Consider the following 26,824-nt stretch of genomic DNA (forward strand, 5'->3'; position numbering starts at 1 on the left):
AGCTATGCTCAAGACTAATGATTCAAAATACCACACGGTTCGAAATAAAATGTCTATTGGCACTAATATTTTTCACTTAGGAAGCATAGCTTTACTGACGTTTGGGGACTCGTGATTAATACATAGGAAAACAACAAAATAGGTTTAGAAATGCTATGGCGAACACATTTCCTTGGAGCTCTGGCAAAATTTGGCAACATACCCCTGGAGAGTAGGAATAAACGAGTCATTCTCAGGTTGATAGGCTATGACTAGTGGGGTACTGCACAGATCAGTGCTTGGGGTCCCAGCTATTCACAATCTATATCAATGATTTGGATGTGGGGACCAAATGTAATATTTCCAACGATAACAGAAAATGCTGGAAAAACTCAGCAGGTCTGACAGCATCTGTGCGGAGAGAAAAAAAACAAGGTTAATGTTTCGAGTCCTTATGACCCTTCTTCAGAGTTGAGGAGAAGTGGAAATGTGATGAAATTTATACTGTTTAATATGGGTGGGGCAGGTGGAGCTGGATAGAAGGCCAGAGATAGGTGGGGACAAAGGAGGGATTGACAAAGATGTCATGAACAAGAGGACAAAGGAACTGTTAATGGTAGTGGTTAGTGCTAAAAAAGGTGCTAATAGTGATGTGAAGGTAAGAAAGCAAAATGTGGTTATAGCAGAATAAGGATAGCATTATGTGAAAGAACAACATGGAACAAGTGACAGATGGCCCTGTAGGGGATGGGATGGGGAGAGGGGGCTGTGGTGGGGGGAAAAAAGGATAGAAAATGGGGGGAAAGGGGTATAAAACTGCAGATAAATGAATAAAATTAAGACAAGTGGGTAAAAAATGGATGTAGAAGAAAGGGGGTGAGGATGGAGGAGAGAGTTCATGCTTGTTGAACTCAATGTTAAGTGCAGAAGGCTATAAGGTGCCTAATAGGAAGATGAGGTGCTGTTCCTCCAGTTTGTGTTGGGCTTCATTAGAACATTGCAGCAGGCCAAGGATGGACATTTGGGCATGACAGCAGGATGGTGTGTTAAAATGGCAAGCGACCAGAAGGTCTGGGTCATGCTTGCGGACAGACCGGAGGTGTTCTGCAAAGTGGTCACCCAGTCTGTGTTTGGTCTCCCTGATGTAGAAGAGACCACATTGGGAGCAGCGGATGCAGTAGACCAAATTGAAGGAGGTGCAAGTGAAGCGTTGCTTCACTTGAAAGGAGTGTTTGGGCCCTTGGACGGTGATGAGGTAAAGGGGCAGGTGTTGCACCTTCTGTGATTGCATGGGAAGGTGCTGTGGGAAGGGGATGAGGTGATGGAGGAGTGGACCTGGGTGTCCTGGAGGGAACGGTCCCTATGGAACGCTGAAGGGGGGTGGTTGAGGGGAAGATGTGTTTGCTGGTGACATCATGTTGGAGTTGGCAGAAATGGCGGAGGATGATCCTTTGAATGCGGAGGCTTGGTGGGATGAAAAGTGAGGTCAGGGGGACCCTATCATGGTTCTGGGAGGGAGGGGAAGGTGTGAGGGCAGAGGCGCGGGAGATGGGTTGGACACAACTGAGGGCCCTGTCAACCACAGTGCAGGGAAACCTTGGTTAAGGAAGACATGCCAGAAGTGCCATTTTGGAAAGTGGCATCATCGGAACAGAGGCGAAGGAACTGAGAAAATGGGATGGAGGCCTTACAGGAAGCAGGGTGTGAGGAGCTGTAGCCGAGGTAGCTGTGGGAGTGGGTGGGCTTGTATTGAATATTGGTGGACAGCCTATCACCAGAAATGGAGACAGAGCGGTCAAGGAAGGGAAGGGCAGAGATAGACCACGTGAAGGTGATAGAGGAGTGGAAATTGGAAGCAAAATTGATAAATTTTTCCAGGTCCAGACAAGAGTATGAAGTGGCACCAAAACAGTCATCGATGTACTGAAGAAAGAGTTGTGGGAGGAGGCCTGAGTAGGACTGGAACAAGGAATGTTCCACATACCCTATAAAGGGACAGGCATAACTGGGACCCACCAGGGTACCCATAGCCACATCTTTTATTTGGAGAAAGTGAGACAAGTTTAGGGAGAAATTGTTCAGTGTGAGAACAAGTTCAGCCAGGCAGAGGAGAGTGGTAGTGGATGGTGATTGTTCAGGCCTCTATTCGAGGAAGAAGCGGAGATCCCTCAGACCACCCTGGTGGGGGGGGGGGGTTGGAAGTGTAGAGGAATTGGAAGTCCATGGTGAAGAGGAGGTGGTTAGGGCTAGGGAACTGGAAATTGTTGATATGATGTAGGGCATCAGAGGAAACACGGATGTAGGTGGGAAGACATTGGACAAGGGGAGAGAGAATGGAGTCAAGATAGGAAGAAATGAGTTCCGTGGGGCAGGAACAGGTTGACATGATCGGCCTACCAGGACCGCCCTGTTGTGGATTTTGGGAAGGAGGTGGAAGCGGGCTGTCCAGGGATGGGAGACTATGAGGTTGGAAGCTGTGGAGGGAAGATCTCCAGAGGAGATGAGGTAATGGAAACAATGGCTTGATGTTAGGTGGTGGGGCCATGGTCCAGGGCGAGGTAGGAAGATGTGTCTGAGAGTTGGCACTCAGCCTCTGCGAGGTAGAGGTCAGTATGCCAGACAACAACAGCACCACCCTTGTCGGCAGGTTTGATAACAAACTCATGGTTGAATCTGAGGGAACTGAGTGCAGCAAGTTCAGAAGGAGACGGAATAGAGTTAGAGGGGCAGAGAAATTAAGATGGCCGATGTCACACCAACAGTTCTCAATGAAAAGATCGAGAGCAGGTAAGAGGCCAGAGGGAGGGGTCCAGATGGAGGGAGAATACTGGAGGCGGGTGAAAGGATCAGTGGAACGGTGGGGAGGATTCCTGCCCAAAGAAGTGAACATCGAGATGAAGGCGGCGGAAGAAGAGTTCAGCATCGTGCCCAGCCCGAAATTCATTGAGATGAGGGCATAAGGGTATGAAATTGATATTTCCAATATTTGCAAGTTGACACAAAACTATGTGGGAATGTGAGTTGTGAGGAGGATACAAAGATGCTTCAAGGGGATTTCGACAAACTATGTGAGCGAGCAGATGGAATATAATGTGGAAAAGTGTAAAGTTATCCACTTTGGTAGGCAAAACAGAAATGCAGAGTATTTTTTAAATGGCGAGAGATTGGGAAGCATTGATGTCTAAAGAGACCTGGGTATCCTTGTTCAGTAATCACTGAAAGCTAACATGTAGGTGCAGCAAGCAATTAGGAGGGCACATTGTATGTTGGCCTTTATTGCAAGAGGATTTGAGTACAGGAGTAAAGTAGAATTGTATAGAGCCTTGGCAAGACTGCACCTGGAGTATTGTGTACAGTTTTGGCCTCCTTAGTTAAGGAAGAATTTACTTGACATAGAGGGAATGTAATGAAGGTTGGCCAGACTGATCCCTGAGGAGATTGAGCTATATTATCTCGAGTTTAGAAGAATGAGAGGTGATCTCATTGAAGCATACAAAATTCTTACAGAACATGACACGGTGGATGCAGAATGTATGTATCTCCTGGCTGGGGGTGCAGGGCAGGGGGCGGGTGTCTAGAACCAGCGTGCACAGTTTCAGTGGGAAGTAGGCCATTTAGGACTGAGATGAGGAGGAATTTCTTCACACAGAGGGTGGTGAATCTTTGGAATTCTCTACCCCAGAAGGCTGTGGAGGCTCTGTCATTGTGCATATTCTATACAGAAATCGATAGATTTCTAGATATTAGAAATATCAAAGAATATGAGGATAACGCGGGAAAATAGCACTGAGGTAGAAGATCAGCCATGATCTCGCTGCTTGGCGGAGCAGGCTTGAGGGGCCGAATGGCCTGTTTCTCCTATTTCCTTTGTTCCTATGAAAATATAGTTACAGTTCAGATTTTGGGTCGCATTATGAATATTATTACTCCTTTTTAAAATCCTTGATTCTTTAATGAGATGTGGGCATCGCTGGCAACACCAGCATTTGTTGCCCATCCCAAATTTCCCTTGAATTGATTGGCTTGCTCAGCCGTTTCAAAGAACGTTAAGAGTCACCCACACTGCTGTGGACCTGGAGTCACATGTAGGCCAGACCAGGTAAGGATGGCAGATTTCTTTCCTTGAAGGATGTCCCACAGATTGGTGTTTTCTTTTTGTTAAAATGAATAGTGTTTTGTAATCATTTCTAGAACAAGCTTGAGGAATATTTAATTTTTAAAGATTACCATGAATCTTTTGAGTAGTGTTAAAAATGAATAACCAATGCAGTAACTTAAGAATTATTTTTTCATGACTTCTGTTTAAAAAGTAGGACAATTTAAAAATGTCTGGTGTCTTAAGCTAGAACAGTTGTCTACAGTTAGACTGTACATAAACAATAATCCACAGATTGGAAGGTACCAGCAGGTAGATTTGTAATTGATGCACCTTAATTTGTCAACCCTACCTCTTTAATTAACAAAAGCATTTATGCATACTGCAGGATAAGGATCTGCATTGCGATGAAAATAACACTGTATCCATTTTGAAAAAATAAAGAATCAAAAAATGAATGAGGCTTGTTTGCTATGTCTGGCCATCATCTTCACAGGCTCCAACCACAAAAAGATAAAGGCATGGAAATTGCATGGTGCTGACTTGCCAGCGCAAGCTGGGTGAAGGAAACCATCTCTGCACTGGAACTGGTAGGCGTGAGGCTTGATTGAAATTGGGTCTTGTGTCTTATTTAAGTTATACCACCAAATTGTGGACACTTGGTGCATGTACCCAGGTGGCTCACTGGCAGAGCTAGTGTCATTGTTGGCTGCTGAGACTGGCAGTGGCCGTTGGTAAATTCTGAGAGATGAGGCTGGTCAGTCCAGGCTCTGCTGAGGTGGGTGACTGGGCCACCTGTGGAGGCAGGGGAGAGACTTCTGTACCTTGTGGTCTCATTTTTTAGAAAAAAGTTCATTTACAATTTACTTCCTGTTGGTTGCTAAGGATCACTGAAGAATCGTGAGCTGGGCTCAACACTAACTAACTTTGACAAGGGTTAATGAACAGACATTTGGCTTCTATTTTACAGATTCAAAGTTGTTTGACACACAAAATGGGGCCATAATTTAGCAATACTCTCCAAATATATAGGTGCTGTTCGAAAGCGTCACATCGCTAAAGCGACCTTCATACTTGGCAAAAATAAAGAAACGCAGATTGGGTACAGACAGCCCCACTATAAAATTAGTCTGCTTTATGGGCAAACCCCATACCAATCTCTACCCAAAACTTTGCTCAATCAATTCTCAGCATCCTTTTGCCTTATTTCTCATGAAAGTGGAATATGGTGAAAACGAAAGGCAGGTAACAAACCAACATACTTTTGCATCCAACCTGGAAACTTTATTTCAAAAATTGATTGCCCAATTGGTTGATTCACCCAATTGTCAGGAGTAATTTTCAAGCTGAATATTCAAAAGTAAGTCTGACATTAAAAGTACACCTTTGAAAGATATATATGCACTGTAAATTGCTGATGAGCAGAATCTGTTTTGAACCAGCTAGGCACTGTGCTCATTTAATCTCTGACTGTTTTATTGGCAAAAATGTTGTAAAGTCATAACCGAAAAGACAGCCAACATACTCATTGTCTGATGAAAGATTGAGGCTGTACTAAAAACCCAGGTATCATTGCTCAATATGAACTGCATTCCAACCTAGTATTCCTGAGTGAAAATGTAGCAGTAAATTATTCATAAGGGTTTTTTTTTTGCTGCTAAGGCATATTTTTCAACAAGGCATACATTAGGACAGCTGTCAGAAAAAATGTAATTAAAATTGACAAAATCAAGCCTTGAAATGAGACTGATGTTCATTGCAAACATCACCATATTCTTCCTGTACAAACAGGAATTGGCACAGTTGCATCCAGTGTAGAACTTTGCCTGATGTTGCACTTGTTCACTGGCATTAGTGTTTTTTAAAGAATGGAAATACTGCTGTTGGGATAACAAATGTAACTTCTCTTCATGACTTAGACTGGTATTTTTCAAAATCTTATTTTTGTCAACCAGTGCTTTTTAGCCCACAAGGAAAAGAATTCCTGGGACTCGGCCCAGAGTTGGATTTTATTTTGATCTATGTTTTACCCCCTAGTCCCCCGCCCCTACCCCTGCCCCCCAAATATTTCTTCTGGAAGCTGCTTATCACCAGTATTGAGAAGGCTGCGAGTTTCAAAAACATTGAGTAGCAAAGAATAGTCCTGCCAACATTCTTGGTGTCTTTTTTTCAGTTGTATGCCTTTTCTGGAAAAGTTTGTTTTTTTGGCTTGTTAGCAATGTATTGAAATCTTAATTGGTCATTATCTTGTCTTCATATAGATTGCTATTCCTTTATTGGCACTGATTTATGATTCTGTTCATAGTCCAGTGTAGTACCTTTCTGCTTCAATATTCACCTGTTACAGTCATTGCAGTTTCTGATTTTAAGCATGTCCCACCTTCCCATGATTTTTTTGGCTCATTAATCCTTGCCGTTTTCACACAGTGGAAGAGACTTTCACTTATCATGCTTTGTCATATATCATGATGGTCTGACATTTCAGAAGCATTATGCTTAGATGCAAAAGTTGTCAAAATGTTTTGCAGAATGTATTTGGGATTATTACCTTGATATAAAGTGCCATGAATACAATTCCAGCTGATCTTTGAGAAATGCATTTGAAGTTTCTGTCTTGAGCAATAATTTCTTCAGTTAATGATGCTGCATAGCTAGGACAGATTGCAAAATCGCCTAAGCAGATAGATAATAGGAATCATAACCTGAATTTAATGAGATTATTAGTCCTAAGGCTAGCAGTTATTTCTTTACAGAATAATTAAAAGGTGCTTCCTGATAAGGTCATGAGCACCATTGCAAAGAGAAAAATCAACAAGATGTACTTAACAGGGACAAATTGATAGTGTAGCATTAAGTAGGCATGTTTCATGACCGTCCTAGGTTTGATTCTAGTGCCATAATTTTTATCTGTTCTCCAGGAGTACCCTACAAGGTGCGTGTTATTTTACTTTTTTTTGAAGGGGAAGCAGTTGACTATAGTGAAATTTACAGCTTTAGACACAAATTAACAGCAATGGAAAGGCTAGAATATAGATAGAATAATATCAATTACTTTTATTTTTTTAAAAAAATCAGTTCTCCTGGTGGCTAAAGTGTGTATCAGTTTGACCATGCAGAGCAGAGTGTCCCAGGTTTAGTTTTTTGGCTATTGCTGTGTTACTTGGCTTCAGATAGGGCTGAGATAACATTATTATGCCCCTGAGCTGGGAAATGGAAAATCAGGTGGTCTTTTTGATTCCCAACCCTGGCTGGAAATGTGGATGCATAGTGATTGGGTGAGAGCACGATTAGAGTCCTCTGGGGGTTTTTACGACTTGAATTGCTTGCTGGTATTTTATTGCTGTCCACATATGGATAATGGCCATGGCCACTGATTGCATTTTGCAATTCCATCCATTTCTTCCCAGTCACCAAAACAATCTATAAAGGTTCTAGAGAACCCTGCAGTTCAAGGTAATAAAAACAGAATTAGACTAATTCAATTGCCAGTGAGGTATTTGTAAGATGCCCACCATTTGTGAAAGGGAGCAAGGGAGTCTGTGGCTAGCCTGGAGGGAGAATTTTGGAGAGGAGGAAAAAGTATTTCATGATCAAGATGAGCTTCCTATTGGAAAATTATTAAATTTAAATTCATGTTGCACTCTCAACAGTTTCTGGTTTAACAAATTCTGTCGAAGACTCATTCCTTTTCACTCTCTTCAATTGCCAGCAGTGTCCAAGTTTTAATGAGCGATGTCAAATATTTGATTCCTTGATGCAGTAAATGTTGGTAAAAAAACATCAAAGTGAATTATAGCTAATTATGGATGGATGACAATTGTACAGCTTGTATATTTGAGTCTATCTTTAAGGACCTGATCATATTGTACCCCTCAGCATTAGAACAAATGGGAAAGCAACCCCACCCCAGCACAAAAAGTATATCAGTATACTTTCATATTTCATTTGACATACATGAATTTCTTAGCTTACTAAATAATTTAACAACGGATGCTTCTTTGAACAACACAGGGCTATCATATATCTTGGGTTATAGGGAAGAAATGTGGCACCCTCAGCATACATGCAATGAAAACAATGCACCTAGTGGTTTAAAAGCTGATCTTGCCTTTTCATGTTCTAACCCTCATTCTGATATTTTTGAACTGATCGTTCTCAAGCCTTTTTGAATTTTTCTTATGGTAAATGGAAGCCTGGTGATGGAAGTATTGAATACTGAGGTGGCTTATCACTTTTGAAAATGTGCACATCTTGTCCTACCATAAATCATTAGATTTATTTTATAAATGAACTTGAGCCACCTTATTGACAATCTTTTGCTTGTTAAGTTTTCTCCCCCGTCCCCTGAGATTGACTTCTTGTTGGTCTATGGTTCCGTATGTACTGGCTATCTTACACAATGGCTTTTTTATGTATTTGAACTCTGAATGTTGGGAAAGCTGTCCAATTTTGGAACCAGCAGAACCAAATTTGATTCTTTCTGCACCAATGTGTATGTACACTAAGCTGTTCAGATTGCTATCCAGTGACTTTATTTGTAGGTAGGAAGATCAAGCCCAGCTGTGAAATTTCGCTCACATTATCCCCAAACACACAGTTGTCAAGCCAACTGACCTTATTTATGGCTGAAACACAAATAATGCCAGTTGGGTGAGTTACTGGTGATCTGAATTCCACCATATTGTTGACCTGTAGGAGAGCAGGGCAAAATTGGTGTATTAGGAGAAGCTGCCTTTTTTCTCAGCTTATTAGCTGCAATACGGTGCTATGCTCAGCCTGGAGATCCAAGTTCACATCCGCATGAATCTCCAAACTAATATTTTCCAAGGACTTTCATCAATGCTGCAGACTTCCGTTCCTGCAAGAACATCAGTGTCTGATCCTTATGCACATTCCACTGAATCTGTCATCTGTTGACACAATCAATACAGTATTTGACTCCAGTAACATTTCTAAGTCTTTATGGGGTGAGTTTTTCTGCCTTTACAAGGTTATTTGTGGGAGACCGAAAGAAACAGAGTTCTTTTCCTGAATACTCAAATGTATCTCTGCAGATTTGACCCAAAAGTGGCACTCAGACTGCCTTTGTACATGAAAACAATTTGTGACTAATTTTTGTGGATTAGGCGCTTGCTGTTTTATCATGGGAATATTTACTATGTTTTAGCAAATGTCATATTATCATGAAGGGCAAAGGACACAAAATTACTGCCATATTAAGTTTTTGTTAAGAACATTCTTGTTGCATTCTTGTCAAGATTGATGGTGTTATACTTCTAATTGTCCTCTCCTTTTTAACCAAGGAAGTGCCTATCTGTGCAGTTTAGAAAGTTTGATTGTAAAGATATGTAGAGTGCTGCAGCCTGAGGTTCTGTGTAAAGGTACTGCTGTCATGCCCTTCTCAAGGGCAATTTGGGGTGGGCAATAAATGCTGGCCTGGCCAGCAATACCCACATCCCATGGACAAATTTAAAAAAAATATTGTATCTGGTTTTTAACAGAAGTTTCTTGATTTCCTGAGAAGTAACGCTGATACCAACCAATAAATTGTCTAATAATGCGCGTACCGTTTTACTACATTGCCTGAAAGGTGGTGGAAGCAGATTCAGTAGTATCTTAAAAAAGGAGATTGGATATATACTTGTAAAAGAAAGATTTGTAGAGCTATGGTAAAGAAACAGGAGAGTGGGACTAATGGATAGCTCTTTCAACTCAAAAGAGTTGGAACACGTATAATGGGCCAAATGGCCACCTTCTGTGCTGTATACTTTGTATTGATAATATCCTTTGATTTTCTGAAAACACCCCAGATTTTTATATTTCCTCGTACCAAGCAGCATTCTACTGAACCTATGCTGTCTCTCTCTTTCTTCAACTTGCTTGCTATTGTGTGGAGCCTTAACTGCATGCAGTACTCCAGCTCAGTTTTGAGATTAATATAAATTTACCATTACAATGTGAATCCAGTTTGGATTTGTAGCTTTATAAATGCTGGACATATATTGCCCTTAAATCTGGATGGGTTTCGCTTTATGTACTCACCATGCAGTGGGCATGTCAACTACTTTAACTAAATACAGCCTTATATTTTGAATGAGACATGCAAAAATCTTGTAATATCTATTGTGTTACTCTGCACTATGTTGCTGTGTGACCAGGGCATGTATTTGTACTTAGATAATGGGGTCATTTTATTAAGCATGCACTTCAAACCCCAGTTCATTCATGGGAATTAAATTCCTTATTCCATTCTTTTCGGCAATTGTTATGATGTGGCAGGTGATGTGTGCCAGGCAGACCAAATTCACAAGAGAAACTTGGCCAAGCTATCACAAAAGTTTTACAATTTGTATTTATTATGAGATTTGTGTACTGAATTCAGAAGTAATGAATCCACTAACACCTTCAGAGATTTAAAAAACAAAATTAAAACATTTATTAACAGAAGGAAAGATTTCAAGCACGTACATAAGATTACAGTTAATTAATACTATAACAAAACCCAAAATTAAAATTAACCTGACTCCAACTAAGCACCCCCCTTTAAGGCAACAGTCCAAAATTGATTTTAAATTTAAATCGGCAAGTCAGCAAGGTTACCACAGCACTCACTCGACAGTGGAATTCCAAAGGCTTTCCTCCACCTTTGATTACTGGACACAGCAGATTTCTTCATAAGTGGCTGGAGGCTTCCCCAGGACTGTTTTACACACTCCTTTTAGATCTTACATGCCCCCCCCTCCCCCCCCCACATAACCTTTCATTGCTCTTTATATATGTTTCTCTCTCTTTAAGATGTAAATTCCATTGTTCTATATGTCTTTGGAAATTTACTTTTCCCATAATATAAGTCTTTCATGTTGCCAATATGGTCAATACCTTTGGGAAAAATAAACATACTGCTTGGCCTTGCTTATCTTGTTAGTTGTAAACATCCTATCATCCCTTTGAAACCTAAACAACCCCTCCACTTATCTAAAAATGCAAATTCCCTTCACAATCTATATGCTAAGCCCTCATCCATGTTTACTCATTAGCATTTCAAATGCCTTTTACCCCTAGCTTGTTTTGTTAATTTCAAGCTTGCAGTCTATCTGACTCTTAATTCAATTAAATCATACAGACAGAACCATCTACATTAGTGTACCATGTTCCAATGGTGTTCTGCTCCAACTGGATATGCTGATTTGAGTAACAAAGAGGCCCTACTCAGTTTAAGGGAACAGAATCCCTGATTAGTATTGCTGTTGATAGAATCACTGATATTGTGACTTTGCCACCAATTTGCCAATTAAAATATATTAACAGTTTCTAGAAGAGTTGCATTTCTGTTACAGTCAGAACTGACATTTTCCATTGTGGTGGATAGAACTATCTGCACTTGTACATCTATCCCTAAACAATATGTGGAATAATGATGGATGTAATTGCTCAATATTGTGTCTGCTATTTCAGCTGATCTGAGGGGTGTGGAACTTACTGGGTTGGTTAGTTGTGCACCAGACCAATTATTTAAAATTATACCCTTATAGAAAGAGAGGGGTATGTCTTCTGCTTTTACTGTTTTAACATTTACCCCTCCTTTCTTGAAGACATTCCACAGGTATATAGAGTCCTCCAGGTCTTTGCCTAAGTGATCATTCTTCATCTGTGAACTTATGGTGGTAAATGCAAACAATTTGATTCTGGCAGGCATCATAGTGGAGTGTGTCAGTTCTTATGTGTCTTGCTGCAGAGCAAAATGTTATTATGCTTTTACCTGGCAGAAAATTGTTTCTAGATATTAACATTTTGTTTCTTTTAATTTCAGTTTAAATTTTAAAGATCCTGAGGCAGTCAGAGCCCTTACATGTACACTATTAAAAGAGGACTTTGGACTGACGATTGACATCCCATTGGAGAGATTGATTCCTACTGTCCCTTTGCGGCTGAACTACATACACTGGGTTGAAGACCTGATCGGCAGTGACACTGTTAAAAGTAAACTCATCCGAGGAATTGACATTGGTATAAAGCCTCAGTTTTCATTATCTCTTTCATCGAAGTCTAACCAAGGATTGCTTATTAGTTTGAAATAATTATTTCATGTTGGACCCCGATGAGCACATTTTTAGTTCCGTTTAACGAGGGTTTTAGTAAGGTATAATGTCAGGCATGTGAAATTTTCGTAGTGCATTACTTAAGCCAGACAATGGTGGGCAACACAATTATAGATATTGCCCTGTGAAACTTAGAGAGCATTTTGAACTTTGCAGTATCAGTGGGAGCAATTTGAAGTGATATAAGATACTGAGCTGGAGTCTTGGTAATACATCACTAAAGCACAGGCTGTTTTCCATATTAATGTATTGGTAAGCCTCGTGACAATGTTGTCTTTATGAGAAAGATGCTCTGTGAAGGAGGGGTTACTGGCACTTTTGGTCGCTTTTTCACTATTGCCTGGAAGCAGCCCAGCGTAAATTGGACTTTTTGTTGATGACGTTAAATTCCTGTCTGTTTTTTCTTTCTGCTTGGGGAATGCTTTGGGCCTCTGACTTCTGAGTTGACCGAGTTCTCAAGGTTGGTAACTTGCCACGTGACAAATCACAAGGATGAGTCAGTGTTCTGACTCTTTGTGGTGTAATTAGACATTATACTTCAGACATTTCTTTTATATAAAAGAAACTTTTATGTAAGTTTTTTTTGACAAAAGACTTGGTTGATACATTGTGATACTTAGTTGATACTGGTGGTACTCAGTCTGCTGAGCTGCAAGAGCATGAATAATTTGGAAATCTCAGTGCTGTAGTAAACCACAAATCCTATAACAGCAGAAAAGTTTAAGTTGTATAGCACTAAATCATTATCCTGTAATGCTGTTCCATTCTGACATAAAGACAACAACTAGTCCTACCAGTGAAATCCCAGCCATAGCACTTAATCTGCCTTTGTCCCACAGATGCTGATTCTTTGTTTTTTCAATTTACCATTGGGACTAGTGGTACCTAACACTAAGTTGATGCCCAAATTGTGTGAATCTGGGATTTATACTGTAATTCAATACAGAAACCTTGACATTACCACTAATCAAGGCAAGCATGCAGCTGATTATGACTCCCACGATGCTTCTTTATGAAGGACCACCAATCTTTTTGACAACAGTGTTGTAGGTAGACTTGCAGATCGCCAAATATGTCGTCCGAGGGTATGAGAATTGAGTTTTTTTAAAGGAAATGAATAGGATGAGAAATAATACCCCTGTTAACATAGTTAAAAAATCAAGTGCAATCCAAATCATGACCTTCATTTGTTGTTTTAAAGTGATCAAGCTACTTGTTCCAAATCTTAATGTTTTACATGAGACCCACCTTAAATTGCCATTAAACCAGGTCAATTCAGACATTTACTGATATAAATTGTCAACCAACTCAAATAACCTCCTCTAGTCTCTTCTGTGTTGTTAAGTCTCCCTCATGTACTAGCTGTCACAATTAAACACTGTCAAGTTTAAATTAGGTTAAATGTGGTTGCACAGTTTTATGGATAGGGGAAAGAGGCAAACCTGAACTCCTTCATTTCCTCGCCGTCTGCCCTTAAGTAGAGGTGTTGTAATTTTTGAAAGGAGCTGTGGCGTGTTTCTCCAAACCCTCGGTTTTTGAGGTCAATTTTTAAAGCGACTCGCACCAAACTCTCAAGAATTAAATCAGAAGTATTGTTTATTCATACGTTCAAACCCGGGGAATGGTCACAACTTCATACACACACAAGCACGCAATAAGAAGATAGGAAAGAGGAGTTTTTACAACAACGAATAATTTAAAAGGAAAAAAAAACACAGACATGAATGTCAGTTCATGTGATTGCCAGAGTCCATAAAGTCAGAGTTCAGTAAGGGCTCCTTCACAGAGCAGTTACAGTTCAGGCGGGTTTAGCTAGCTGAAGCAGGAGTTGCAGGTTTCCTTTCAATTTGATGGTGACGCAGCAAGATGAGGTTGGTATACAAGAGACTTGGTCTGTTCAGCAGGTGATGGCAGGAATCTTTCAGAGAAACAAGCCTTGAGGAGGCTTAGGCTTGATGCAGGCTATTGGTCAGCGTGGAGTCCTGCTGTGGTGTTTGCAGGCTGGAAGTTAAACAGCAGAGTGAGCTGCAAGTCTATGTTAAATTTTCCAAAGGCCAGAAGCTTAGGTCATGTGATGTTGCCCATAAATAAATCAGTTTCAGGCTAACACGGTTTCTATGCCTCTGGTCAAAATCCAATGTTCACCTTAGGAGGTAAATGGTCTATTAGCGCTTCTGCAGGTATAATGAGCTTCGATGGCTCTCCCTTTGTTATAGGACCAGGCTGGGGAGACAGATCACCTGCTGGTCCCTGGTTTCGTTGATTGTAATGTGTCCTCACAATGAGAGGTGTGAAATTCCACAAGGATGTGGATTGAGCTTTTGTCCTGTAAATGCCGTTGGAAATTTTCAGAAACTGTAGCTAACTTGTGAATTATGTGACCAGGTTCAGTAAAGTCCACTTTTTAATTAAGCAAAAAGGTAAGATTTGATTTAAATAGTTTATGATCTCTTTCATATCTTAGGGACATGACGATAGCTTTCATTTTGTTTTTGAATAATCAAATGTTAATCAAGCTATTGAGTCATCCGAACAGGCAGCTCATGGTTCCTTGTCTGCTTAATGGGAAGATGTTCCATACATGTGCTAATAATAGGTGCAGACGAAGAAAATTTCAACTTTGTTCACCGGTGTGTACTCAATTAGTTGTTATCAGCTGAAATTGCAGAAGAGCATCACAATATGACTTTAGACTACTTATTCTAATAGAGTGAAACCAGCCGCTTGGAGTTCTTGTTTCTGATTGACAAAAGTGTGCTTGCAGGAATTTCAGAATCCAGTTCAGATGTGATGTCTTGCTTGGTAAAATAGTCAGCTTGTACTCACTATGAAAACATGAATGAATAAGCATTTCCATAAGTGGCAGGAATGTTGTTCTTGCCTATTGTCCAGTAGCTCAGGTGGAATCACTAGCTTCAGAAAACTCAGGACAAAATGGAAACCGGGTTAATCGTACTCAATTAACACACACATACTAGAATGCTGAATCTAATGCCATTGATGGTTAGACTACAATACCGTTTGAACTAGTGGCTGCTGTCAGATGCCAATAATTGCTGTCGATCACAATTTTTTAAACTGGAAATGGCATTCTTACTATTCTTTAGCTATTTTTCCAGAATCACCCTGAATAGAACTTTGCTCATGACTTTCCTTGACAAGAATTATGCTGATGTTATCTCATTGAGGTGTGACAAATTTATCCACATTGGTAAAATTCTAACTCTGTAACCCTGTGTTTTTTGTACATTTGATAATACTTAAGCCTGGTCATTATTTTTAGATGTAAATAACAAAAACATTTTTCTGTCCTATCTATTTTCCCTCTCTTCTGTCAGATGAATAAAAGTAAAATACTTTCATTGAAAAGTACTGTACATTTTGAGTAAATTTATGTGGAAAAACACAATGCTAAAATTTTGAACTCAATTACCAGGAAGCTGCTGCAGCTTTCTTGGCCTCTACATATGCATGAGATTGGCAGCCTAATTAGAGGGATGCTGTGCTTGTCGATTGCTGAAAGGGTAGGTTTTACAGGTCTTTCCTCAGGAGTATTAAGACCATGCAAATTTGTATTATTTTTCATTGTTGAATTAGCCAACTTTCTGGAACACCATAACTACATTATATAATTTACAATGAAACCTGTCTGTAGTCACTATCTAATCTCAGTCCCAAAAATAAATGAATCTAATTTGACAGTTATTATGGGACCATTGAGCAATACCAACCACGTGGAGTCCTTCTCAGAATGCTCACTGTGTACTATTGTAATGCACCAGAAGGTATTAATGCATTCATTCATGCTGTCAGTTCCTCACATGGCAAGTCTGTGATCTCAGCTGGGATACTGAGGAAGGAACCAAACAGATGTATGGATCTTTCCCAGAAGGTTTATGGGAAGTGGACTGGGGAAGAGAGGAGGGCAACCTAAAGCAGGCTGTTCTTGCATATATTATAGCTGATTGAGGATTTGTGTTTTATTCATTCACAGGATGTGGGTGTCACTGGCAAGCCCATCGTTTATTGCCCATCCTAATTGCCCTTAACTAGGCCACTTCAGAGGGCTGTTAAGAGTCAACCACATTGCTGTGGGTCTGGAGTCATATCTCAGCCAGACCAGGTCAGGACAGCACATTTCCTTCCCTCAGGGATATAAGTGAACCGGATTGTTTTTTAGGACAGTCAAGGGGATTCATGGTCACCATTACTGATACTAGCTTTTTATTTCAGATTAATTTTATTAACTGAATTTAAATTTCCACCTGCCATGGTGGGATTTGAATTCCTGTCTGTAGATCATTAACCCAGGCTTCTGGATTACAAGTTCAGTAACATAATCACTCTGCTACTGTTCGTTTAGTAGCCAGCCCTCTCGCCCCCTGATGTGGGACTGAACAAATGATGATGAGAAATATCTCAAAAGATCAGAAGACTGAGTGAAAACTTGACATTTCCTGCTCTGCTGCAGGCCAATTTGGTCATATGACTTATCAAGAAGCAGCCAATGCACCTGATGGCAGCTTCATTCCTTGCACATCCTGTCTAAATACAGAAAAAAACCATGCAGATCACCAAATATGCTAGAAATTTATTCAAATGGTTTTATTTACGTTGGGTCAAGCTAGAAGGAATTGCCTGTATCAGAAAAATTGTACGTGACTACTGACAGTTTGAGTCAACCCAGCCCATTACTTATTAATAGCCACTGACTGAGAGGTTCACCGTCCTATTCAATGGATACTACCATATGTAAACTGATGCATATTTATTTACAACACATGCTAGAAATTTGAGTTTAATAACATACTGTTTTGAACATTACAGGAACTGGGGCCTCCTGCATTTACCCTTTGCTTGGAGCCACTATGAATGGTTGGTTCTTTCTTGCGACTGAAGTGGATGATATGTGCTTTAACTATGCAAAGAAAAATGTGGAGCAGAACAATCTTTCAGACCTCATTAAAGGTTGGTAAAAAGGAATTTGTTTTCTCGGATCCATGGGAAATGACCTCCTGACTTGTCATCGAGTTATTATAAAATAAAGTGTTCTAGGGATTCTACTTTCTCTCCCTAAACCTTTCATATAATTTAAATCAGATCTTGTTAGATTTTTGTTAACCAAAGGTATTAAGGGATTATGGAGCAAAGATAGGTATATGGAGTTAGATCACAGATCAGCCATGATCTCATTGAATGGGGAAACAGGCTTGAGGGACTAAATGACCAACTCCCATTCCTAGATTCCTAATCTTGTCATAGGAGACTTAGTTTGTCTTTGCTATTTATTTTCTTCCCTCAGTTCCTTTACCTTGGGCCAGAGGGCAAATGAGATTGTCTATGCTATAACTTCTGTCATTCTAAATGCAGGTTAATTCAGTCTGATTCACATGCGGATGGCACTTTTGGCGCTACGCTTGACAGTGAGTAGTAATTTGCTTCCTGTGGGGCTGCAAATACCATTGGAGACTGGGATTTAAACCCAGGTCTCCTAGTTCATGGCACAGAACATTGTGTCTGTTAAAAGTTTTAGCAAAATATTCAATTGCATTGCTTTTCTCGGTGCAATTAGGCTGAAGTCAATGTAACTGCTGCAAAAGATCATAAAACTTTCAGCGCACATCGAGCTTCCATGAACTTTTATGCTAGTTTGAAAAACCATCACACTTGAAGCAGACCTCACCCACAAAACTGAAGCACCCAGGGTGATATAATCACCATTGGGAGTTTCCACTAATTGCGCTTGTTTGCAGGAATTCAATGAGACACTAAAAACTAGGCTGGACCTTTTGGGTGCAAGGGATATTAATAGGTACATTCAAAAGGGTTTGAATACAATTTTTAAAATATTTACAAAGGAACTGACTATTGTGCACCAACATAACTAGAAAATAGTTTCTAATGTCATTTAGACAGAAATCTTTGTATCCTCACTGGCTACGGGTGAGGTCCCAGAGGACTGGAGATTGGCTAATGTTGTTTCATTGTTTAAGAAGGGTAGCAGGGATAATCCAGGAAATTATAGGCCGGTGAGCCTTACATCAGTGGTAGGGAAATTATTGGAGAAGATTCTTTGTGACAGGATTTACTACCATTTGGAAGCAAATGGGCTTATTAGTGAGAGGCAGCATTATTTTGTGAAGGGGAGGTCGTGTCTCACTAACTTGATCGAGTTTTTCGAGGAAGTGACAAAGATGATCGACGATGGAAGGGCAGTGGATGTTATATACATGGATTTCAGTAAGGCCTTTGGCAAGGTCCCTCATGGCAGACTGGTACAGAAGGTAAAGTCGCACGGGATCAGAGGTGAGCTGGCAAGATGGATACAGAATTGGCTTGGTCATAGAAGACAGAGGGTAGCAGTGGAAGGGTGCTTTTCTGAATGGAGAGCTGTGACTAGTGGAGTTCCGCAGGGATCAGTGCTGGGGCTTTTGCTGTTTGTAGTATACATAAATGATTTGGAGGAAAATGTAACTGGGCTAATTAGTAAGTTTGCAGACGACACTAAGGTTGGAGGAGTTGCAGATGGTGAAGAGGATTGTCAAAGGATACAACAGGATGTAGATCGGTTGGAGACTTGGGTGGAGAAATGGCAGATGGAGTTTAATCCGGACAAATGCGAGGTAATGCATTTTCGAAGGTCTAATACTGGCAGGAATTATACAGTAAATGGCAGAACCCTTAAGTGCATTGACGGGCAGAGGGATCTGGGTGTACAGGTCCACAGGTCACTGAAAGTGGCAATGCAGGTGGATAAGATAGTCAGGAAGGCATATGGCATGCTTGCCTTCAATGGCAGGGGTATTGAGTATAAAAGCTGGGAAGTTATGCTGCAGCTGTATAGAACCTTGGTTAGGCCACACTTGGAATATTGCGTGCAATTCTGGTCACCACATTACCAGAAGGATATGGAGGCGTTGGAGAGGGTACAGAGGAGGTTTACCAGGATGCTGCCTGGTCTGGAGGTTATTAGCTATGAGGAGAGGTTGGAGAAACTCGGATTGTTCTCATTAGAGCGACGGAGATTGAGGGGCAACTTGATAGAAGTTTACAAAATTATGAGTGGCATGGACAGAGTAGATAGTCAGAAGCTTTTCCCAGGGTGGAGAGTCAATTACTAGGGGACATAGATTTAAGGTGAGAGGAGAAAACTATCTATAGGAGATGTGCAGGGCAAGTTTTTTACTCAGAGGGAAGTGAGTGTCTGGAATTCACTGCCAGAGGAGGTGGTGGAAGCAGGTACGATAGTGGTGTTTAAGAAGCAGCTTGACAAATACATGAATAGGATGGGAATAGAAGGATATGGACCCCGGAAGTGCAAAATGTTTTAGTTGACGGGCAATATGATCGGCGCAGGCTTGGAGGGCCAAAGGGCCTGCTCCTGTGCTGTACTTTTATTTGTTCTTTGTTCTTGTCATTTTCAGTAACTTAAAATTAAGTTACAGATGATGAATTGGCACATTTATTAAAAATGTTTATTTTTTGATTAAACTCATTTTCAGCTGTATTAATCAAAATTTACCAAATTCCTGCTTTTAAGTCCATCAAGGAATATTTTTACATTACTTTTTAAAACGTTGCCTGATGGCACTCGATCATGGCAGACTTTGCATTCATCGACATGCAAATGGGTTTGAGTGGAAACTTGAAAGTGGTGGGGCGGGAACAAAGAACCACTTTTCAAAATGGGTGCAATTTTGAGTCTAATTTGCATCAGAATCTGCAATTGCCCCCAAAACAGTAATTCTCCCCCAATTTTGTTATTGTCATTGATAGGCCGTGTCTGTTCCACAAGCACAAATTCAAATTTGACTTGATCCTGCTTTATAAAAGAAAAACAAATAAATTTTAAGTAATAAATTTTGCTCGTCCCTTAGGAGAAGCTTGTACTGGCTACACTGGCTATCCCTAGCTGAGGTAAATTATTTATTGGAATAGTATCCCGCAACAAACATTAAAAAATTCCTCACTTCGCATTGCAGAGGGCAATTTGCTGAAAAAAGTCAAGGAGGTAACGAGTAATAGATTTGGAGTGAGCACAGCATTAGTCACATCAATTGTAACAATGCTATCAAGTCAGTTTTGTATGATCTGTTCCATACAACCTTTCTCTAGATTAATTTAATTTGCATCAAAACTATTACATTACTTAAAAGTCAATGCCCAACAAGACCAAATTATTTATAGATAGATATAGCATCTTATGTAGGAGAATGCCTCCTGATAAGCAAGAATGAGAGTAATAAGATGCTGATTGAGGATGAGAGAAATTAAGGTGGGGAGATTGAAGGCACGTTTGGACTGAAGGAGTGATGATGCGTGGTGATTTCGGGAGAGTTTTCCTCAGGAAAGGGTCATGTTAACTGAAAGGTCTTTTGCCAGTAATAGAGTGAAGGGAACAGGGAAACAACAGTAAGCCAGAATCAGATCTTTATACTTTGGTAGCCAAGTGACATATCCTAAATTATTTTCTTCATGTTAGCTAATCTAATAATTTAATTGTCTATTTAAAACAAACTGGTTCACAAGTTCTACTGATTGCTGTTACTTTTTGTTCTTAATGCCTGTGAGAATTACTGCAAATATTTATTTGATTTAGATTATCGTCAGAACCTTAGCTGAATGATTCTCCTCATATTCCAATGATTTCAACTGATTTCAAAGGGATTCTGTAGGTTAGAAATTCAAGAATCAGAAGCTAGTCTTTTTTACACAAAGCTTAGATTTGCTTTGCTTACAATTGGCCTGCCAAGACCCCTCAGAGACCAGCCTCCAGCCCTGGGTCAGCATTATTAAAGATGTTACTAATAGGCTAGACTCATAGTTTGAGTGCAGAGATCTCAGTCAATGCATGCTTTGAATTAAAGTTTTCTGTTTGTTTTCCCCCATAGTTTGTGAACTTGTTAGCGTGACTTTAGAGCACTCGCTGTAACTATGTGGCAGAGTAGCACTCTATACTGAGAGATAGTAGAGCTCATTGAAAAGATCCTATACTCTCTTAATACAAAATTTGTGGCTGTGAAGGAGTCACTGGGCGTGCACTGTACTGCTTTTCAAACTGATGGAGGAAGCTTTGGAGCATATTGGAGAAAAAAATGAAAACCAAGCCAAGTCAATGTTAGCACTTTTGAGAGACAATTGTCTAAAAGAAATATCATCCTAGATGCTCAGTAATCATCTGGTCTCTAGCTTGCTTTCTTAATTTTTTAGAAATCAGTTTCTAAAGTTGAGTTTTTAGTGATATAGGACATTGTTAGGTTCTTTTCCATATTCCTTCATGCCCTCACTGATCTCATCTTGTTTACAAAAGCCATCTCCTGCTCTTTTGATATAAAACCGCTGCCCATCCAACTTCCATTCCTGACCGCCATGCGAGTTGACATTGTAAATGGCCCCCTGCCCCCTTTAACAACCTTGATCATCACACCCGTTTTTGAAAAACCTATATCTCCTTGCAAGCTACTGCCCCATTTCTGATCTCCCTTGTCTCTCAAGTCCTTAAGGATGCTATTGCCTTCCAAGTATGTGTCCATCTTTCGTATAACTCCTTGTTTAAATTTGTCCATTCTACCTCACAATGGTGCTGAAATAGCCCTAATGAAAAAAACAAATGGCCGACTGTGACAATGATGTGTCATTCTTCCTCATCATTTCTATAGCCTTTAACACGGTTGACCACACAATTGTCCTCCTCCATTGTCCATTTCAGTGGGGTTGCCTCGATCATGCATAACTCTTGTCCACATTGACTTACATTGTGTCAAATGTAAACTCTTCATCCTCATGTTTAAATTTTTTCAGAGCCTCATCTCCTCCCAATCTTCAACCTCCTCCAGCACTATAGCTGTTCCAGCCAGAATTCTGTTGCTCTGACTATCCCCTCTTATGCAACCTCCTCTCTCTCTCCCATTATTGGTGACTATTCCTTTTGTCACCAAGGCCCTATGCTCTAGAATTCCCTCCCTCACCCAATCTGCCTCTTCAGCTCCCTCTTCTCCTTTGCAACCCTCTTTAAAACTCACTTTTTTCACTGAGCTGTTGATCACCCTCCTAATATCTCCTGGGTCAGTATCCATTTTTCCTCAACATCGCTAAGACAACAGTTTTTTTTCTATCTTAAAGGCATTGTATTTCCAATTTAATCAAAGTTCTTATACTAACGCATGCGACACATAAGTGGAAATCATTTGTGTTCATGATGAGTCGAATATACTACTGGTTTAGTTTAAATGTATATGCACTGCAGTTTCATCTAAATAATATTGATTTGAATCATTTTTAACAGTGGCATGATTTTTTTAAACATGACTTTGAAGAAATTAATTTATTATTTTGAGCAGATGTTCATTCTGTTCGTTCTTCTCCCACATCCTTACTCTCAATGTCCACAGACATTGCGAAAGAGCATTTTATTTGGCGAACACAAATTCCAAAATTGCAGATAAAAGTGTTAAAATCTTAAAATGTCTCATGGAAATCATAGGTTTAAAAACCATCCCTCCAGCCATAAAGAGAGTAGGAGGATTCATGTTACATGATAAATAGTATGCCCCTCTTCTTGAAAAGTAAATTGATATTCATTGATTTCTCTGTCACATCGAGTACATTTTCCTCTTTTTTGATTTCGTAATTAAATCCAACATTTCCTGATTCTGTTTTGTTCCATTTTTGACTCACTTGCAGCTGACTTATTTTGGAAAGCTAAAATCCAAAAAAATTAAAACATCTAACTATATCATGTAAGAAGTCAAATGATACAAATATCCAAAGCACACCTCGGTATTTTAAATGGGACAAATATGGATCTATATTTTTTCCCTACTTGCACGTTCCCCATAAGAAGATGCAACTCTTGTAAGTGTTTTTTGAACATGCTCAATTGCGGCTCTGCTCCGGTTCTAAGGTTGTCACAAATTGATGTCTGGAATTGCCTTGCTGTATTGTACTCTTTTCTTGGATTGTGTTCATACATAATGACTTTTGAATTAAATTTAATTTGCTGTGAGACTTTGGTGTGGTACAATGGATTTGTGTTGATTAACTGAATATAATCAATTGAATACTTGACTAAATTTTGTCAATTAATTAATCATCCTGTTATAGCCAATTATTAAGGACATTAGGACATGGACATTAGTGGATGTGCATGATAGTTATTTAGATGTGTAGAAAAACCACTAAAAGAAATGCTGACATTTCATGGTTTTTGCTCAGCAATTGATGTATTAACTGAAAGAAGAAATGGAATGGGAAAGAGCTAGAGCTCATTTTGTGTGATGATGACATAGTCTGTGTGACATTGACAGCACATTTAGTTACAATATGGTACTATTTTTATGGTCATTTAATATATGCCAACATTCACTTGATTGTTTTCTGTAACTGCTGGAATATTCAGCAAGATAAAAATGAGTTGGCTAACACAGCCGTGCAGTATGAGGGACATGAAAAAGGCTGTAAGATTTTCTGATACTTAAGATGTCAGCAAATCAGAAACTGTTCGTTTCAGTCTGTCAGTTATTCCATGCTCCACAAGCATGTTATGAACTCCAGCCACCACTTAACTCAGGTAAACGTTGTTCCAGTTCCAAGGTTAGCTCCAAGAATAGAAAAGAGGCATATGAACAGCAATTGGAATTTATATAGAGTTTTGATGTTGCAAAATGTTGGGAGGACCCAAAGAGGAATCTGGTAGGAGACTGAACCTATGATATGCTCAATGCATTTGTTTATAAGGAGACAGATGAAGCAAGAATTTATGCTGAGAATTCCAAAATATGTCGGTCACTGATAATAGGGTGTAGGGAAGGAAAAGCACAAAATAGACTGTAGACAGAATGGCAAGAATATAAGCAGGAAATTCGAGGCAGGAGAAGGTTGCTAAGGTATGGTGCAGTAAGAGTACCATGCAAAACACCCTGGCTGAAGTAGCTGCCCCATGAGTCACAATGTCACTTGCCTTCTACGTGTGAGATTTGAAATGGAAGATTTCCTGTCAGCTTTTCAACTACCTTATTCATTCAAGGCAGAGGAGGCAATAATATTGGGCTGAATTTTCCTGGTCCCGTGGTGGCGAACTTGGAGGTGGGGGGGAATGGGAAAATAGGGAGCTGTGTCAGCGTGGCTCCCCGACACATTCCTGCTGCCAGGGAACTTTCTCGGGCAGGATGGCAAACAGCTCAGCTACTCACTGCACCAAGGTGGACAGCCAATTTGAGTAAAGGTCCCAATTGGGGTCGATTTTGCAGCTTCTCTGCCATTTTGGCAGTGATCTCCACCATATGTGGAGGCTGACACCTCACTGGAGGCAGCCTTGCTGCAGCAGGCCAGGGAGTCTTTATAATCGGAGGCTCTGTGAAACAAAGAAGAGCTTAATTAACAGAAGGATGCATTTGTACCTGACTGACCCAGCAGAGGGGTTTCCCTTCCAATCCGAATCACCTATCAATCTATATTTTGGCTATTTAACTATTGATGTACAGGCCAATAAGGGTTCCTCCATAACAAAAACAAAAATACCTGGAAAACTCAGCAGGTCTGGCAGCATCTGCGGAGAGGAACACAGTTAACGTTTCGAGTCCGAATGACCCTTCAACGGAACGAAGTAAAAGTAGAAGAGAGGTGAAATATAAGCTGGTTTAAGGGGGGGTGGGACAAGTAGAGCTGGATAGAGGGCCAGTGATAGGTGGAGATAACCAAAAGATGTCACAGACAAAAGGACAAAGAGGTGTTGAAGGTGGTGATATTATCTAAGGAATGTGCTAATTAAGGGCAGAAAGCAGGACAAGCAAGGTACAGATAGCTCTAGTGGGGGTGGGGTGAAGGAATCGAAAAAGGCTAAAAGGTAGAGATAAAACAATGGATGGAAATACATTTAAAAATAATGGAAATAGGTGGGAAAAGAAAAATCTATATAAATTATTGGGAAAAAAGTGGGGGGGGGGATCGGAAAGGGGGTGGGGATGAAGGAGAGAGTTCATGATCTAAAATTGTTGAACTAAATATTCAGTCCAGAAGGCTGTAAAGTGCCCAGTCGGAAGATGAGGTGCTGTTCTCCAGTTTGTGTTGCGCTTCACTGGAACAATGCAGCAGGCCAAGGACAGACATGTGGGCATGAGAGCAGGGTGGAGTGTTGAAATGGCAAGCGACAGGGAGGCCTGGGTCATGCTTGCAGACAGACCGAAGGTGTTCTGCAAAGCGGTCACCAGTCTGCGTTTGGTCTCTCCAATGTAGAGGAAACCGCATTGGGAGCAACGAATGCAGTAGACTAAATTGAGGGAAGTGCAAGTGAAATGCTGCTTCACTTGAAAGGAGTGTTTGGGCCCTTGGACGGTGAGGAGAGGGGAAGTGAAGGGGCAGGTGTTGCACCTTCTGCGGTTGCATGGGAAGGTGCCGTGGGAGGGGGTTGAGGTGTAGGGGGTGATGGGGGAGAGGACCAGGGTGTCCCGAAGGGAATGATCCCTGTGGAATGCCGCCAGGGTGGGTAAAGGGAAGATGTATTTGGTAGTGGTATCATGCTGGAGTTGGCGGAAATGGCAGAGGATGATCCTTTGAATGTGGAGGCTGGTGGGGTGATAAGTGAGGACAAGGGGGACCCTATCATGTTTCTGGGAGGGAGAGGAAGGTGTGAGGGCGGATGCGCGGGAGATGGGCCTTGTCAACCACCACGGGTGGAAAACCTCGGTTAAGGAAGAAGGAAGACATGTCAGAGGAACTGTTTTTGAAAGTGGCATCATCAGAACAGATGCGGCGGAGACGAAGGAATTGAGAGAATGGGATGGAGTCCTTACAGGAAGCGGGGTGTGAGGAGCTGTAGTCGAGGTAGCTGTGGGAGTCGGTAGGCTTGTAATGGATATTGGTGGACAGTCTATCACCAGAAATTGAGACAGAGAGGTCAAGGAAGGGAAGGGAAGTGTCAGAGATGGACCATGTGAAAATGATGGAGGGGTGGAAATTAGAAGCAAAATTAATAAATTTTTCCAGGTCCAGACGAGAGCATGAAGCAGCACCGAAGTAATCATCGATGTACCGGAGAAAGAGTTGTGGGAGGGGGCCGGAGTAGGACTGGAACAAGGAATGTTCCATATATCCGATAAAGAGACAGGCATAGCTGGGGCCCATGCGGGTACCCATAGCCACACCTTTTATTTGGAGGAAGTGAGAGGAGAAATTGTTCAGTGTGAGAACAAGTTCAGCCAGACGGAGGAGAGTGGTGGTGGATAGAGATTGTTCGGGCCTCTGTTTGAGGAAGAAGCAGAGAGCCATCAGACCATCCTGGTGGGGGATGGAGGTGTAGAGGGATTGGATATCCATGGTGAAGAGGAGGCGGTTGGAGCCAGGGAACTGGAAATTGTTGATATGATGTAGGGTGTCAGAGGAATCACGGATGTAGGTGGGAAGGGAGTGGACAAGGGGAGAGAGAATGGAGTCAAGATAGCAAGAAATGAGTTCTGTGGGGCAGGAACAGGCTGACATGATCAGTCTGCCGGGACAGTCCTGTTTGTGGATTTTTAGGAGGTAGAAGTGGGCCGGAGACTATCAGGTTGGAAGCGGTGGAAGAAAGATCTCCAGAGGAGATGAGGTCAGTAACAGTCCTGGGAACAATGGCTTGATGTTCAGTGGTTGGGTCATGGTCCAGGGGGAGGTAGGA

At 40.9% G+C, this 26,824-nt stretch overlaps 1 protein-coding gene across 7 annotated transcripts in view; it reads left to right on the plus strand.

The window, feature by feature from the left end:
• The window catches only part of mettl16 (methyltransferase 16, N6-methyladenosine), a 107,579-nt gene that overhangs the window by 39,542 nt on the left and 41,213 nt on the right, over positions 1–26,824 (plus strand). For all 7 annotated transcript variants that reach the window (XM_078548096.1, XM_078548095.1, XM_078548098.1 and 4 more), the window contains exons 3-4: positions 11,886–12,082; positions 17,002–17,142. In XM_078548096.1, coding sequence (XP_078404222.1) covers positions 11,886–12,082; positions 17,002–17,142 — 338 coding nt within the window. The remainder of the gene's footprint in view (positions 1–11,885; positions 12,083–17,001; positions 17,143–26,824) is intronic.

This window comes from Cetorhinus maximus, chromosome 9 (genome assembly GCF_964194155.1).
Source record: "Cetorhinus maximus chromosome 9, sCetMax3.hap1.1, whole genome shotgun sequence".
NCBI lineage: Eukaryota > Metazoa > Chordata > Chondrichthyes > Lamniformes > Cetorhinidae > Cetorhinus > Cetorhinus maximus.